This window comes from Vicugna pacos, chromosome 18 (assembly GCF_048564905.1).
Source record: "Vicugna pacos chromosome 18, VicPac4, whole genome shotgun sequence".
In the NCBI taxonomy this organism is placed as follows: domain Eukaryota; kingdom Metazoa; phylum Chordata; class Mammalia; order Artiodactyla; family Camelidae; genus Vicugna; species Vicugna pacos.
This window is the reverse complement of record NC_133004.1, coordinates 28368015-28384750: the sequence shown is the minus strand read 5'-3', so window position 1 is coordinate 28384750 and position 16736 is coordinate 28368015. Positions and strand designations below refer to the sequence as shown.

General features: G+C 50.4%; 1 protein-coding gene across 2 annotated transcripts in view; it reads right to left on the bottom strand.

Moving 5' to 3' along the window:
• Window positions 1-1300: 1300 nt before the first annotated feature.
• POLR3E (RNA polymerase III subunit E) overlaps window positions 1301-16736 on the bottom strand; it is a 28718-nt gene continuing 13282 nt past the window's right edge. For both annotated transcript variants that reach the window (XM_006201193.4, XM_072942744.1), the window contains exons 9-21: window positions 16352-16471; window positions 15185-15270; window positions 14844-14888; window positions 14663-14754; window positions 13545-13665; window positions 12018-12099; window positions 9603-9662; window positions 9339-9496; window positions 8810-8871; window positions 7785-8311; window positions 5391-5468; window positions 2995-3120; window positions 1301-2106 (exon numbers count right to left, since the gene is read on the bottom strand). In XM_006201193.4, coding sequence (XP_006201255.3) covers window positions 2050-2106; window positions 2995-3120; window positions 5391-5468; window positions 7785-8311; window positions 8810-8871; window positions 9339-9496; window positions 9603-9662; window positions 12018-12099; window positions 13545-13665; window positions 14663-14754; window positions 14844-14888; window positions 15185-15270; window positions 16352-16471 — 1614 coding nt within the window. In that variant the 3' untranslated portion in view covers window positions 1301-2049. The remainder of the gene's footprint in view (window positions 2107-2994; window positions 3121-5390; window positions 5469-7784; window positions 8312-8809; window positions 8872-9338; window positions 9497-9602; window positions 9663-12017; window positions 12100-13544; window positions 13666-14662; window positions 14755-14843; window positions 14889-15184; window positions 15271-16351; window positions 16472-16736) is intronic.

The window sequence follows — 16736 nt, the reverse complement described above, 5'->3', positions numbered from 1 at the left end:
GGTAGGCATCCTTGCCTTGTTCCTGGTCTTACAGGGAAAGTCTTGATTCCAACCTTGCATTTGTTACAATAGTTATTCCTAGTGTCATCAACCTTGCATAAATATATTATGATCATTTCTTTAACATGCCATTGGAATCCACTACTTAGGATTTTTATTCACATCATGCTATCTTTGTCAGGTTCTTAAATCAATGCTTTGTTAAGAATCTGGGGGCTTATTACACGCTGGAGTTTACCCTTGTGTTTATGTCACAAAGATTTGATATAATTCAACTGTCATCATCTCTGGGCCTTTTCTTCTCTAATAATTGATCCGTTGCAATTTCTTTCCAACCACTTTAAATAATTTGTATTTTCCTTATAAATCATCTAATTCCTGTCTCTCTCCCCATCTCACTATCTATTCAGGCTTGTGCCATTTTCCTTTATCAGTAACTGCTGGTATATCTTACTTTACATGAATTTTTACCTCCTTAATTTTTGTAATTATTTCCTCCTATGTTGTTATTTCCCTAGCTACTTGAATTCAGTGTTTAACTCATCTCTGTCAGTGTGTCTAAGGCTACAGCTCCCAGCTGAGCACACACCCCGCCCCACCCCACACCCAGTTTTGGTCGGCTCAGTCTCTGCCGTACAAGGGGGTCTCTCCTTGGTAATGTAGTTACATGGTAGCTGGACACACTCGATAAACTCTGGAAACTTTTTTACTTTTAAGACTCATGTATGTTAACAATTAGAAGCAAGAACATAATATACAATCTACCTGTTAAACTACATTACCAAATATTAGTTTTGATATTTGATGGGGGGAGGGATTTGGGGGCACATAAGGACACACAGACCATCATCTAAACCCTCAGACGGCAGTGGCTCTATTGCCCAAAGCAGCCCACAACAAAAGCCTCACCACAGCGGCCTGGCTCTTGTTTTGTTCATAGTCCTCCAAGGGCTGCACTGTCCACCAGTCCCCACCAGCCACGTGTGGCAACTGAGCGCTTAAACTGTAACTAGTTCAAACTGAGAGTGTTGTAAGTGTATCTTGAACACTTTGTACCAAAAAAGAGGTAAAATATTAACATTTTTTATTACATGTTGATGTTTTAACGATATTGGACTAAATATATTAAAATTTAACCAGTTTATTTTTACTACCCTAATATGTCTACTAGCAACTTTTTAAATGGCACAGTTCTACTGAGCAGGGCTGTCAGCGCCCTTCCCTCTGATGCACATACAAGGCTTTGAGAGCAGACGGCATTGCCTTCTTGTAACCATTAGAAGACAGCAGCACCATGATGCCAGGTTAGTGTTAGCATTTATTTTAAAAATACACAAAATAGAAATTTTTACATCAAAGCGTGATGACCTCACTTACACATTGTTCCATACTTACCTGGTTTTGTTTGCATCCTGGTGCAAACGTTTAAGAACAGATGGATTTGATTCTGATTTTTTTGCTATGGTTCATGTAAACAGTTGAAACTGCTACATAAAGTAGGTTGTTTTAAAAGGTGAAATGGCCACAGAAACCCAACAGTAAAACAATTCAATTTGGTTTGTTTGATGAAATTGGCAGAAGTCTTAGCAGATAGATAATCAAAGACTAAACTGGCTTCTAGGCATTTTAAATATTAAAAACCTTGAGGTTTTCTTCATCTTGTAAACATAACTTATTAGACCTTATTGGCATTAAGTTTGAAAGTAAAATATTAAACCATGATTTTCATCATCCTGCCTGTGTCAGTAAACACTCTCTTTTATTATGAGAATGAAACCAAATAATAAGCAAAATACATCAGGAATTTCAAACTGTACTGCAAAGAAGGTCGTGGCTGGTTTCTTCTGGGAGCGATCTAACTTAAGCTGACCCTGCCACTGGCTGAGTATGATCCCCTCTGTCCACTGGACAGTGCGATGCCACAGGCCACGAGATGGTCAGTTCCTCTTGCTCCGTGTCTTCTGAAGCAACTGAGACCACTTCCACCTCTGCCGGCGCTGCCGTCCTTCCTTGGGCTTGGACTCACTGGTTAGTGGTCTGCAACTATCGTCAAGACTGTACCGTCCCTTTAAGGTACCACATGCCACCATAGCTGACACAGCAGTCCTGGGAACAGAGACACACGTTAAGGGCGGACTTCAGCAGGAGAGCAAGCTGCTACATTTTATGCAGCATCTCAGAACTTGATTTATAATTAATGGCGAGAACACAAAAAGTAGATCAAGCTCTGCCTGCACATGATGTGGTCAGCCACGTATGGGCCTTGGGCCCCTTCCTCTCCTCCAAGAGTCTTAAGACTGAGGAACTATAAGTGAACGTGCTCTATAAACACAGAATAGAAAAACCGAATAAGATGGCCAGAACAGAGGTGCTTCACAAATAACGTCAGTATCTATGGCCCTGGATCCTTAACAGAGGCCGTAAGAATTCTAGAATACTGGGAATCTGTCAGCAGCTTTCAGCATTCCATGTTTCTGCAAACATGGTATCTGCACCACAGGCATTTCGTAAAAGCATTGTAAGTAATGCCCAGTAGGAATTAAGTATTTTCACATACTAGACAAATGATATATTCCTTTTTAAAGCTAAATTTAATTAGATGTGGCTATGGCAAAAACCACAAAAGTGGTACCAAGATTCAGAGGAGGAGTAAGGCAAGGGCTATACCATAGGCCTTGTCGCTTTCAAGGATGATGACCCCAACCAGACTGTATTTTTTCAGGATAGAGCCTACATTTTATTCAGTTTAGCACATACCCACCACACAAGTGCCAACTATTATCTGTTGCTGAAGATCCAACTGGCTGGGGAAGGGTCCAGAGGAGTCTGATTTAACAAACACAGTAACAGGAAAAACCCTGACTGATCCCTTTCCACACACTGTCAGCCTCCAACTAAGACAGGGAAGAGCCTGTTGTGATCTCCCTTGTTCTTAAACTCACGGTCAGTGCAGAAGCCCGGACTCTGATGTGATTATACGCCAAACGGATGTACCTTTAGCACTTTATCCACCTCCTGTTTACTCAGGTCCTCTCCACACTCTTGAGTCAGCCGAGACTGGATCATGTTCCGGCGTACACGGTAATTTTTGGAAAAAATTTCAAGCAAAACCTGTCGATGCTTTAGTAGCAAAAACATGTTATTATGGGAAACAATCGCCTAAAAGAGAAACAGCCCCAAATATGAAATCCCAAACTATGCACCAAACTCCACACTGCAGTCTGTGATCAAAGTCCCTACCCAGGACTTCTGGTTAAAGACAAACTCATGTGGCTAATTTGTCATCTTTTGAGACCCCAATAAAATGAAGACCAGAAATAAAGGTATGTGCCAAGAACAAAAGTGCCAGTGAAGCATCAGCACAGGATGAACAGTTCAGACATAATTTTGGATGACAAAAAACAGGAGTGATAACTGATTTCGCAGGCAGGGGAAGCCACAATCTACACTGCGTGAAGACAAAGACCAGGACGAAGAGTGAGCGGCTGTCCTGACACACAGAGTGTTGCATCCGTGAAACAGAATGCTACAAAAAGCAGGACGTCCCCCCAAAATTAAACAGAAGAAAGTAAAAATCCCCCAGTAGTATAAAAGGTGTCAAATGACAAAGAAAAGCTCTGATTTATAATATATGACCTAAGAATTCTGAAAGAACAGAAAAGGAATTATCAAATCTATCAGAATTTCCTAAGAATGACTCAACCGTCTAGTACAGGGATGTCCCACACCACAGTACGTCTGGAATTGCACTGATGTGTTATATTCAGGGTAAGAAAAAACCTAAGTTTGGTTTAAAGGGGAGGATGTGGATCAAACTGAAAAGACCAAGAAGCAGAAAGTCACTGAGTGACAACTCAGCTTGAATGTAACAGAAAACTATCTTAAATCCATAGGAAAAATGATTTGCCCTCTAAAATTCTAGCCCCAGGCAAACAATGATACTTAAGGACAAAAGAAAGCCATTTTAAGACATGAAAAAATGCAGACAACTCCTCTGCCCTCTTAGAAGCTAAAATTAAGCAAAAAGTTAGACACGAGATTCTACAAGCCAGCAACAGACACAGAGCCGGCCCCGCCGGAGAGGCGGTGGGAGGCGTCCAGGGAGTCAGACCCAAGAACAGTACTACGGCTGGTATCTGGGTGTCCAGAAAATAATACAAGTGAAAACAGGAAGTAGTACAAAAAAGAAATGAAATCACAGTTTACTACTGATACTTGGCCCTACAACGAATAAATTTCCAGTCATGATGCTAGAAGCATTAATATCTGATTTAACTAAAAAATTCTCACAAAGGCTGAGAACTAAATCCTCATCCATGGCAACAGGAAGCCCACTGACAACAACAAGCTGATACATCAAACAGCAGTATAAGCTCAGTTTGTATATACATTAAAAAAAAAAATGGAGGTAACCCTTTGGGTGCTATTGTGTAGTTAAAAAGCAGCTTGCCTCTGAGGAGTGGGAACCAGGTCAGGCAGGGAAGGACATGGCTTCCCACAATTTATTTTTAAGAATATGCACTGTACTACTTATTCCTTTCAATTATTGGAGCACGTTAGGAGCAGGAAACCCAGATGCCACCTATTCTGGCCAATAGTGCACAGGCTCGTGAGGGAGACCTGCTCCAGCCTGCTCTCCATCCCTGGCACCGCCACAGGTCCAGGGGCAGCAGAGGCCCCGTCCCTTTGATGTTCCCAGCCTGCCGGTCAGTCCACTTCTAAGAGGCAAAAGGGAACAAAGAACTCAGTGGGGGCTTTTGCCCCCTCCTCTTCTTGCACCAGAAGAACAGGATCTGGAAAAGGACAGACCAGCTGGAGTCTTAGCAATTAAATCTTAATCTAAATTTAAAGTTCAGGCAAGTTCATGATTTAAGGAAAACTTCTGGGCCTCGGGGCGCTGCTTGCTGAATTCATACTCTGTTCACTAGACAGGGTGTCACTAGAGGCAGAACGGCCAGTTTCCCTAACCTCAGATCTGATCCGGCACCCAAGATCTGATAAGGAATCCTTTTGATTCCTCCGGCTGTCAGCCACCTGAGAACTGTGGTCCATCAGGGGTTTGCAAGGCTGGCTGGGCATCAGAATCTGGACCCTGCCCCATTCTGCTGAACTGAACTGAGTCTCTGAGGTCAGTCCTGGGAATCTCTCTATTTTTTAAAAGGTGATTCTGATGCAGCCGGTCCAGATTAGCATTTGGGAACCACCGGTTTTGGCACAAAGTATTGGCACAGCCAGCATATTCTGAAGACAGGGAGCCAGAATGTTTAAAATTGGGAGTAGCTGGGACGTCTGAAACGTATACGACTGCACTCTGGGTCTCTCCAAAGCCCTGACCCCCTGCAGGAACACCTCCCCGCTCCTGGGGAAGATGGCGGCCAAGGTCACCTCACCTGGTCGCTCATGTCTCCAGACTCCCAGAGGGCGAACACCTTCTGCTCATCCGGGGAAGCAGCAGTCTGCGGGGGAAACTAACCAAGGCCCAGGTGTGAGCTGGTCGTTTGTCCTTCCCACACAGCTCCACCTCCCCCGGGCCCTCCCAGTCTGTACCGGCCCAGTTCTGGGAACAGGAGTTCCAGTCCCAGCTCCTGCCACTCACTAGCTGTGGGCGGTGGGCAATTGCACCTGCGTCTGCTTCTCATCCTCACCACAGGGAGGAGGCCAGCCACACCCTACCTGGCCCGAAGCCCACAGATGAGCTGGATAAGGTGGAGGAGCGGGTGCTTCTGTTTTTCCCATTAGCCTGGCATTAGCTCACCTCCCTGCTTTAACATCCAGTGTCGTCCTGCCCTAAAAACCAACCCTCAGATGTGTCCCGAGAAGCACTCCCGCCCCCCGAAACTCCTTAGGAATATCCCGGGGATTTCTTTCAATCCCTTCTCACAAGGGCCACATCAGAATGGGTTAAAGGCCCTGCCTGACTCCGTTCACCAGGGTCCAAAGGTGGACCAAGGAAAGGGTGGCCCAGGCTCGTGGCACCCGGAGAAGAGGGTTGGAGGAAGGGGGCACCTGGTCTTGGTGCCACAACACAAGTAACAGCAGCGGTTACTACCACATAAAGCCCCAGGTGGGACTGTAAATTTACAATCTCATTTGCTCATTAGAAACCAGAGAGGTAGCAAGGTGCTGCTGCCCTCTACTCTCCAAGAGGAAAGTCCAGTTCAGAGAGGTTTACTCACTGTCCATGGTCACACAGCTAACAAGTAGCAGAACCAAGAGTTAAGTCTTTGTCTGTGTACTCGCTCTCCCTAGGCCTCAGCTCCCTCATGTGAAAAAAACGAGGCTGGACAGGTCTGAGCGATCTTCCACCTGGACATGACTATGACATGGTCCCCACATCAGGATCACGAGAAGGGACATTGGTGAGAGAGCTATAGAGAGGGCCAGGGCCTCCTGCAGCTGCCAGTCCTACCGAGAAGCGGCAACAAGAGCAGGTTGCGGGGCCGGCCCACTGCATGGGCCTTCCGTCCACTCCCGCTGCCCAAGACGGCCTCGCTCACATGAGGCAGACACCCCTCCCTTGCCCGGCTCAGTCAGCGAAAGGCAGGTCTGCAGATAAATGGACCCATTTGCTGGGTGGACACTGTGGCTCCAAATAGGGCAAGGCCTCCAGTACTCTAGTACCTTCTGCAGAGACCTCAGCAAGGAGGCTCCCTGTCATGAGGGCCAGATCCCTCAGGGCAGCCCAGCCAGCCTGAGACCCGGGGCCTCTTGTCCTACCTAGTTTCTGCTCCTCACATACTCAGGGATGGGCCTTTGCCTCAGGTCACCCAAGGCTGCAGGTGCTTCTGACCTTGGACTGCAAATGTCAGCGCTCCCTTGTTAAGAGGCAGACACAGACCCGCCTCACTCTGCCTGCTGCAGGTCTGGACAGAGCCTGGGCAGAGAGTGACTGGCACAGCCCCCCCAGGGCCACAGCCAGGCTCCCTTCACTCACAGCTCAGGGAGACGGTCTCCAGTAGTCCCTCTGCTCTTACGTTTCCTCCCCTGTGAGGCCCCTTCCAATGGCAGGACAAGGAGACAAGAAGCCTGGGGTGGGGTCGCGTGCCCTGCACCCACAGGCCTGGCACCAGAAACGCTAACCGAAAGGCCAGAGCCCACACTGGCCAGCTAGCCTCTACAGACAGGGAGGCCTGCTGGGACCCGGGCACAGGAGGAGCCCTGGTGAGAGGGTTGCTCATCTGACTTGAAGCAGAAAGGATTTAAGACTTGGAGCCACTATACTGGGGTTCAAACTCCAGCTCTGCCACTTCCTGGGTACGTGACATTTACACAAGTTCACTTCACTTCTTTGGAATTCAGTTTCTCCACCTGCGATTGCAAGGAAGATCAAATGACACTAGAAGTGAAATCATCCCGAAAAATGGCAAAGCTGACAGGAGTGAGTGAGGTGCCGGCAGGGGAGGGGACTAGAACCCAGGACGCCGAGCCGGCTTGACCGAGGCCCTGCTGTGTACTGAGCAACGGGCGCCGGCCTTCAGACTCTCACTGAGCCCTGACCAAAGCCCCGGGACACAGCAACGCACACTCACCCACGTCAGAGGAGGGCGCAGAGCCGAGGGGTTGTCTAGCCCAAGCTCACACACACAACCACATGGGAGCCAAGATTCAAACCGAAGCTGACAGTCTCCCAAGTCCCCAAGCCATTCCCCCCCAAACAGCTGTTACCCCAAAGCCGGCAGGGCTCAGGCCACTCGGGTGACCAGACTTCTCTCCAGGGCCTGCCTAGAAGCCCTTTGAGGAGCCGGGGGGCCTCGTCTGCCGCCGGTCCCGCAGGCGCTACTTACAGGCACCAGTATCTGCTTGCAGCCGGCGGCCAGCACCGTGTCCTGCAGCATGCGGTCCGAGATGCCGCTGAACAGCGTGTGGCCCGGGGGCAGGCTGGCCAAGTGCAGGTTGAAGAGGCGCTTGAGTTCGCTCAGCGTGAGCACAAACTGTCTCTGGAAGGTGGCCTCCACGAAGGCCCTCAGTTCCCGGGCCACGGGGGTGCCGGCACAGCCCGGGGGCGGGTGCCCGTTGAAGCTGTCCCCGCCGGCCGGCCGCCCGCCCGGCAGCCCGTTGGCCAGCCTGCTGTGGAGGCCCGCGCTGGGCGAGGTGTCCATGGGCTCCTCGTCCTCCTCCGCCGCCCGCTCCTCCTCCTCCTCCCCCTCCTCGCTCATGGGCTCCTCCTTGATCCGCACCCCGGGCAGGACCGTGGACGCCCGCAGCTGCTCCTTCCTCCGCTGCAGCTCCCGCTCCAGCAGCACGTGGTTCTGCTGGGCCTGTCTTTTGGCGACTTGGACCCGCTGGTCCCCGGAGACCAGCCCAGCAGACCCTGTGGGGAGAGGCAGGGCTGCTCAGGAGGGTTCAGAAAGTGCCGGGAAGACCCACGGCCCTTCTGCCCTTCCATCCCAACAGGGGACACCCTGCTGACCAGAGGGAGGGACAGGAGGGAAGCAGAAGCAAGTGGCCCAGCCCACCTGTCACGCCACCCCACCCAGGAGGAATTTGGCTAGGCCAAAAATAAGGAAGAATAGAACTGGGGAAATTGGAGGCCCAAGCCAGGTGGGTTACTGCCAGCAGCTCCTCCTGTCCCACCACCTCTGGAAACCCAAAAGGGTGAGAAGTCTCAGGGGCCTAGAGCCCAGCCCCAGCCCCGGAGCACAGCGGCTTCAGTCCCTGAGGTGGTGGCCTGCGGGGCAGGGGAGGCGGGTACAGAAGGGCGGCCAACGGTGAGTCACACACCCGCTACCCCCTCAGCCCCGCTCCAGACCGAGCCCTGCTGGAGGCAGTGCCGGGGTTAGGGGCCCACCCAGCCGACACCCCTCTGCACCTGATTGTCCATCTGGCTTCTTTGGCATGGCTTCCTTCACAAGATTATAAACTTTTTCTAACCTGAAAAGAAGAGTAAACCCTCTTAACTTTAAACCTTGTTTCCCGTCATCTGCTTCCCAACAGAAATACCCCCTTAAGCCCCGGACATCCTGGTTACTGCAGACGCCACATGCTTAGAGCTCCAACTGTCTCTCCCCACAGCCTCCCTGGGGCCAGGGTGGGGAGTGGCAGCCTATCCCTCCCTCCCTCAGCTGGTCCCTGGCCAGCATGCCTTGGCCCACCCGAGCCCGGGCTCTTGCGCCTGAGGGTTTCCTCTCCTCCCCAACCCCCTCAGAACACGCGTCAGCTCTGATCAGCAGGAAGTAGCTCTGCCGGGGGTTCTGGGATCAGCAAGCATCCACCTGAGTGGAGGAGGGGTGCACAGAGCCCCAAATTTGCATTCACTGCCCCTGGAGGCAGGGAGGCTGGGGGCACAACCCAGTGTCCCTCTGCCTGGCTGCCCCTCACCCCGCCCAGCAAGCTCGTACTTGGCCTGGATGCCTGTCCACAGCATGTGCTGCCGCTGGACCACATCTGGATGCTTCTTGATGAACTCCCCGTCATAAGGCAGTATGAACTCCCAGCCTTTGTTGATCCTCACTACGGCCATGTGCTCCAGAAAGTCCTTCACGTCTTCAGCACAGAGCTGGGGTGAGGGGGGCAAAGGTGAGACATGACCAGGTCAAACACCCCGCTCAGCCCACATCCCTCCAGTGGTGAGGCCTGGGCCTCAGATCAAGAACATCACTTACTTTAGTCACCGTGGCCACCTCTTTCCTTACCACCCACCGGCTCTGCGTGAACTTCCACATCTGAGGGAGAAAAAGAAGCCTGTTTCCAGGACGCAGAAACAAACGCACCTCAGACTGTCCTGGGAGCCCAAGATGAGGCTCCAGAGTAGCGGCTCCCAGCCTGGGTCTGGGTCCTGGCTGTGTGGCTGTGGGCAGTCACTTCAACTCTGAGCCTCCGCTTCCTCCTCTGTAAACAACCTCCAGGAGGGTAGCTGGACCCACCCCACCTCATCCACACCACAAAAGCTCCCTGGGGTGTGGGATGTCTTGCCCCCTCTGTCACCTACAACAATGCAGATTTGACTAGACCCTCTCCCAGACCCCTAGATGTGACAGTGTCTACACGAACAGAGCAGGGCTGACAGGCAGCTAAGCGTGAACAGCACATGTGTGTGGTTAGCAAGGCTGGGAGTCAATTCTACTGCTCCCTGACCCTCCAGAGACAGAAATACCACAAAGGCAAGTAGATGCTGAGTGCCCAAAAGAGCTGGGACACCCAGCTGAGAAGAGAGAACATGCAGACACTCTTTTATTAAACAGCTTAAGGGCCGCCCAGTGTGATGGGTCCTGGACATGAGCTAACCAAGGTTACCGCAGACAGCTCCAAGGAGACAGATCTCAGCAAACAAAGCACACTGCCGAGGTCAAGGGAGGCACTGCAGGTCCCAGCAGCTCAGGCTTCAAGCCCTTGGGAGGGATGCCTTGGCTGGGACTTCAGTTCGAGATGAAGGCGGGAGGCAGGGTGGGGTCATGGGGTGAAGGCACAAGCCAGCTCAGGAGCTGCAGAAGCCCACAGCAACAAGTGCAGGGAACACGCCCGAGGGAAACAGACGCGCCCGGGACTGTGGTGAGCTGGGGATCATCGGCCCGATCAAAGTCGGTGCTGTTTGGGGGTGTGGGTCCAGGGATGCCAGGCTGTCCAGTTATTCACAACAAGACAGGACTATCATGATTGTGATTTGTAAAAACAGACAACCAAGTCAGCACTTTAAAAGCACCACTCGAGAACACAGGCAAAACATTCTCACATAAAGCGTAGCAATCTTTCCCTAAGTCAGTCTACCCAGGCAACAGAAATAAAAGCAAAAATAAATAAATGGGACCTAATTAAACTTACAAGCTTTTGCACAGCAAAGAAAATCATAAACAAAATGAAAGACAACTTACATACTAGGAGAAAATACTTGCAAAGAAGCAATGACAAGGACTTAAAGTTCCAGAATATACAAACAGCACATACAACTCAGTAACAAAAACACAAACAACCCATTCAAAAAATGGGCAGAAGACATAAACAGACATTTCTCCAATGAAGACAAACAGCCCATAGGAACACTCCTACACTGTTGGTGGGAACTTAATTTGGTATAGGCACTATGGAAAACAGTATGGAGATTCCTTAAAAAATTAAAAACAGAGTTGCCCTATGATCCAGCAATCCCACTCATGGGCATATATCCAGAGAAAATTCTAATTCAAAAAGATGCATGCCCCTCAATGCTCACAGCAGCACTATTTACAATAACCAAGACATGGAAGCAACCTCAATGTCCATCAACAGATGACTGGATAAAGATGTGGTGTGTACACACACACACACACACACACACGAATATTATTCAGCCATAAAGAATAAAATAACGCCGTTTGCAACAACATGGACAGACCTAGAGATTATCATACTTAGTGAAGCAAACCAGACAGAAAAAGAAAAATATCATATGATATCACCTATGTGTGGAATCTAAAAAAAATGACACTAATGAACTTATTTACAAAATAGAAACTGACCCATTAACACAGAAAACAAGCTATGGTTACCAAAGGGGAAGAGGGAGGAAGGGATAAGTTAGGAGTTTGGAGTTAGCAGATATAAACTACTGTATATAAAATAGATAAACAACAAGGTCCTCCTGTGTAGCAGAGGGAACTCTATTTGATAGATTATAATAACCTATAATGAAAAAGAACATATATATGTATAACTGAATCATTTTGCTGTACATCAGAAACTAACACAACATTGTAAATCAACTATATTTCAATTAAAAATAAAATAAAGTAAAATAAAACAAAATAAAATAAAATAAAATCACTCAGCTCAAATGGCTATGGGCCTTCAGTTTGCAACCTCCAGGCTAGAGGAACTCAACTCAAAGCTTTCGATGAAGGCGGAGACTCCAGGATCCGAGAGGAAGGAGAAAGGCAGAGCCGTCCGCCCCGACCTCTGTGCCGCCTGCCCCACCCACCCTCACCCCAGATCACACTTACCTGCCCTCTGTTCCATGGCTGGGCCAAGGTCCTGGATGCCCTGTGCTGCCCCCTATCCCCCTCCCACGACCACCCCCCAGGAGGCCAGAGAGCCCGGGCACTTACAACAAAGTCCCGGCCTCTGCAGAGCACCTCGGCAGGCACGCCGCTGTGAGGGCTGGAGGAGTCCTTGGGGTACAGGATGTCGCTGCCAACGGCATGGGGGTGGCACGTCAGTCCCCGGGCTCAGTTCCTCTGCCTCCCCTCCCTCAGGCTCCGAGTGGAAGCCCAGGCATCACCATGTGGCAGTAACATGAACATACTCAGCAGTTTACTTGGCCAACCAACTGTGGAATGATACTTTTCTGCAATGAATTACTTTTTTGAAAATTTAAAATAACTCATATTTGAAAGACTTTATTTTACATCGTACTTTCTAAAAAGTGAATATTAATGTACTTTATATTCTACCATTTAAAATGAGTATAATTCAAGGGTCATAAAATGTAGCCACACTGTACTTACCAAGGGACTACCATGTGCCAGCCATTATACTAAGTACCACGGATAGAGAGAGAGTCAAAACATTCAGTCCCTGCCCCCTTGAAAATGACACTCTAGTGGAGAAGGCAGATAGTCTAGAGAAGGAATCACAGAAGACAAACTGCCAAAAGACAGCAAGCCACAAACCCAAGGCCTATGAATCCCCAACAGGATAAATAAAAAGAAATTCACACTTAGGCACATGTTAATGAGCTTGGAAAGCCAAAACAAGAGAAAATCTTAAAAGTGGCCAGAGAAAAAATAAAGGAATAGGTATCAGACGGTGGGTCATGGACTAGACCGACAAGAGAGACAATGGAAGTCAAGTTCCTATGAAACTATACCTGTGTGTGGAAGGAAAACAATCAACCTAGATTTTCTAAAGTCTGTAAAAATATCCTTCAAGAATACGGGTGAAATAGCCATTTCTAAGTGAAGAAAAACCAAAGAAGTTCATCACCCGCAGACCTGCACTAAAAGAACTCCCACAGCATTCCTTAGCAGCAGGAAATTATCCCAGACAGGAAGTCAGAGATGCAGAAACAAATGATGAGCAAAATAAAAGGCAAAGATGTGAGTGGATAATATAATGTCTCGTGGGATTTAAAACAGAATTAAAATATACAAATACAACGACACATGACTTGGGAGGAAGATAAATATAAAATATTCTAGGGGAGGGTATAGCTCAAGTGGTAGAGCACATGCTTAGCATGTACAAGGTCCTGGGTTCAATCCCCAGCACCTCCTCTTAAAAAAAAAAAAATTAATTACCCACCCTGCCAAAATAAAATAATACAATAAATAAATGAATAAAATTTAAAATATATATATTCTAAGGTCACTGAATTATCATGGATGAGAGTAGAAAGCAGCAATTAATATTAAACTTTAAGTTACAAATGTACGTAGGGTAATCACCAAGAATCAAGGGTACCTTCCACATTAGTGGAGGGGAAATTGAATAAGGAAAGAATTCAGTAGAAGAATGAATATAAAATGCAATGTAGGCAGGACAAACAGAAAGTGTCATGGTAGATTTAAACCCGAAACATCAGTAACGGCATGAAATTTAAACGGATTAAGAGCTCCTGTTAAGGATGAACTTACCTCTTCACCACCCAGTTTCCTTGGACTAACATCGCCACCTTCTGGATGCCACGCAGAACAGCCATGGAATCGATGGAGGGGCCCAGGAGGCTCATCAAGTTGGCAAAAGGCATGACCTTCACTGAGGAGGACGCAGGAGACATCAGACAAGAGGGAAGGGCCTGGACCGTCCCTCTCCCCAGCACGTCTCTAGAGCTTCAAGCTCACAGAACAAGCCCAGCCCGTGAACACTAAGGATGACACTGGCACCAGGAACAGCTGACATTCACTGGCAGTTTATTGCCTGTGGGCACCTGCATCTCACCAGCCCTGGAGCAGACACCCATGAAGACTGAGGAGTGTCTTGTGAGGAAGACTCTCACTGCTCAGCCCAGGAAGGTTTCAAAACACACCCATGGCTGAAGTGGCTAGGGTCAGGGTCAGGGTCAGGATGTGAGTGGCAGGGTCAGGATATGAACCCAAGCTGTCTGGTTCCATAGTTCATGCACTCAGCCACTGTGTCCTGCTCACCCCCACCCACTGCATCCCCAGCCAAGTGAGCAGGGGCAGGGCCTGGGGAAGGCCCCACGTTTTCTGTAGGAAGGCAAGCAGCCTGGCCCCCTGGGAGCACCCCTCTCTGCTCGGGCCCCAGGAGACCCTCCTGCTGGCATCTCAGAAGAGCCCAGAGCCTGGGACTCAGCTCTGAGGTTCAAGGCTCACATCCACCCCAAAGGTTCTGGCCTTCAGAGTCCCAACTGTGTGAAGCCGGGTGAGGGTACCACAAACAGTGCAAGTAAACACGCTTCATTATGAAAATGAACGTAGCGCACATTTGTTCACATGCAAGGCTCTGTGTAAGCCCTTCAGAAGCCTGGCCTCAGCCCTAGGAGCTATCTTAGACCCCTTCTACAGAAAAATAGTCTAAGGCTCAGCAGGTCAGTGACCTGTCCAAGCTCACTCAGCAGGGGAGTGGCAAGGACCTGGAGCGGCCCACCACCCACTCAAGGACAGCTGTACAGCTGGGTGGGCTCGGGGTATTGGGGGCCTCTGGCCCCTTGGTCCTGAAGTCTGTCCCTGACTCTATTTCCCCAGGAGGTGGCAGAGCTGGGGTGCCCTGGAGGATAGGGGTGCCCACCCACCATTCTTCATCAGGATCTTGATCTGGTCAGCCAGGGGCAGGGTGCGCAGCTGGGCCATGGACAGGACATTGCTGGGGGCCACTGGTTTGTCTCTGTTGAAAACAAAGGGGAAGGGTTAGAGGAGACCGGGGTGGGGGGTTCGGGGTGGGGAAGGGGGAGCATCCAGCCCGCCTCTACTCACTCCTCCTCCTCCTGGCTGGGAGGCATCAGCATCATGAGGTACTCACTGTGGGGAGAGGGGGCAGCGTTAGCGGCTCCCAGGGCTGTCCTTGTCCCACCCCTGCCCTTGAACCAGGCTGTATCCAGCCTAGGGGGGAGGGGGACAAAGATCCCCCCACCCTTCCCCAAATTCACAGAGAAAGGAGGACCATGTCTTCCCACTTCCCCCCTCTCCTGGCCCCATCCGACCCTACAGAAGGGACCACAGTCCCAAGGAAGGACCCACGCCAGAAGGACCCTCCTGGGGCCAGTGTCAGGCTCAGCAGCCCTTAGGACATAACACCCTGGCCCAGCCAACCCCACCTGGGCGACTTGACGAGCTCCGTGTTCTCAACCCCGCTGGAGCCCTGGCACAGCAGGTACTGGCGCTCGTGCTCAGAGCGGCTGTCCTGTGGGAGGAACAGGGAGCGGGAGGGACCTCAGCCAACAGTCCAGGCCTGCGGGGCCAGAGCTCTGCCATTCACAGGTCTCACCCCTCAGTCACCTTCCGCTCCAGCCACCCACTGTCCTGCTCCAAGGCTGGCCACAGGATCACATCCAACTTCCTGAGCATGGCATTCAAGGCCTCTGCGATGAGGCCTCCACCAGCCACCTTCCTGCCTTTACAATGCACAGCCCCAGCATCTGTGCCTCAGTGCCCTGTCCTTGGTACGAGAACACTGAGAGCAATGACCAAAACAGCTAACATTCACTGAGCCCCTTCTACGTGCCAGGCTCTGTTCCAACAGCTGTGTATACACCAACTCATCTCATCCCCCAATTCCCCCAAGAACTATGATGCTAGGTACTGCTATTAATTCCACCTTACAGATAAGGAAACTGAGGCTTAGAGAGGGTAAGGAACCAGCCTAAGGCCACACAGTAGGAAACAGCAGAGCTTCTGGAAGTCTGACCCAAAGTCCAAGGCTCTGTCAACACAAGTCTCTTTCAGGAAGGTTCCAGAGAGATCAGGAGTTGTTCCTCCCCCAGAAATATGTTGGGGAGCCTTCGCCTATGGTGTCTTTGTGAGCTAATATTCAATTGCTTCCCTTGCTCAATATATAGTTTCAAGGACTGGGTTCTAAGTCAAGCATAGTAAAAATCACTGCTGTCCGGTTCACAGAGAACTCGGCCATGGTACAGATGGCCAGTTATCCACGGAGCATCCCATGAAGCGTCTAGCCTTTGTTCAGGGCCCATGATGCACAAAAAAACGTAGCCAAACACTAGCCCCACTCCAAGCCCAGCAAGATGCTCACCCGTAGGGAGAGCCCAGGGGGCCACAACCCCCAAGAGGGGAAAAGCAGACTCACTCCCGTGGGGCACACGCTAGGTGGGAAGGTGGGAACGAGCACAAGCTACCCACAGGAGTTAACCTCTCTCCCGTGGCTACAACTGCATCTGAAGTAAATCAGAGGTGGAACAACGAGGCCACCAGGTAGCACATCCTGGGCGCTGGGGCCTGTCTCCCAGGACCCCTCCCCGGCTCACCCTCAGGCCGTAGTAGTGCAGGTGGACCCAGGGCTCCTCCGCGTGCTTCTTCTGCAGGAACTCGTAGGACTGCACGCGGCGCTGGCGGGCCTGCTCGGACTCAGGCCGGGAGAACCGCACCTGGGAGCGGGGAGAGGGGTCACGACTGCAGGCCTGGGACACTTCCTGGGCTGCCAGTCCAGCGCCCGCCAGGCGGCCAGAGAACTCCACGCCTGAGGCATTTCCCGCTCCCACCCCACCCTCCACCTCTGGCACAGGTCTTTGAATTCATTTCCAACCATGTGCTTCTCTGTGACGTGCGACACAGCCAGGGAGTGGTGTCCTCTGGCTTCTGCCTGCCCAGCACCCAGTCCATCCCCACTCCCAGTTTTTTGTTAGAAAACTC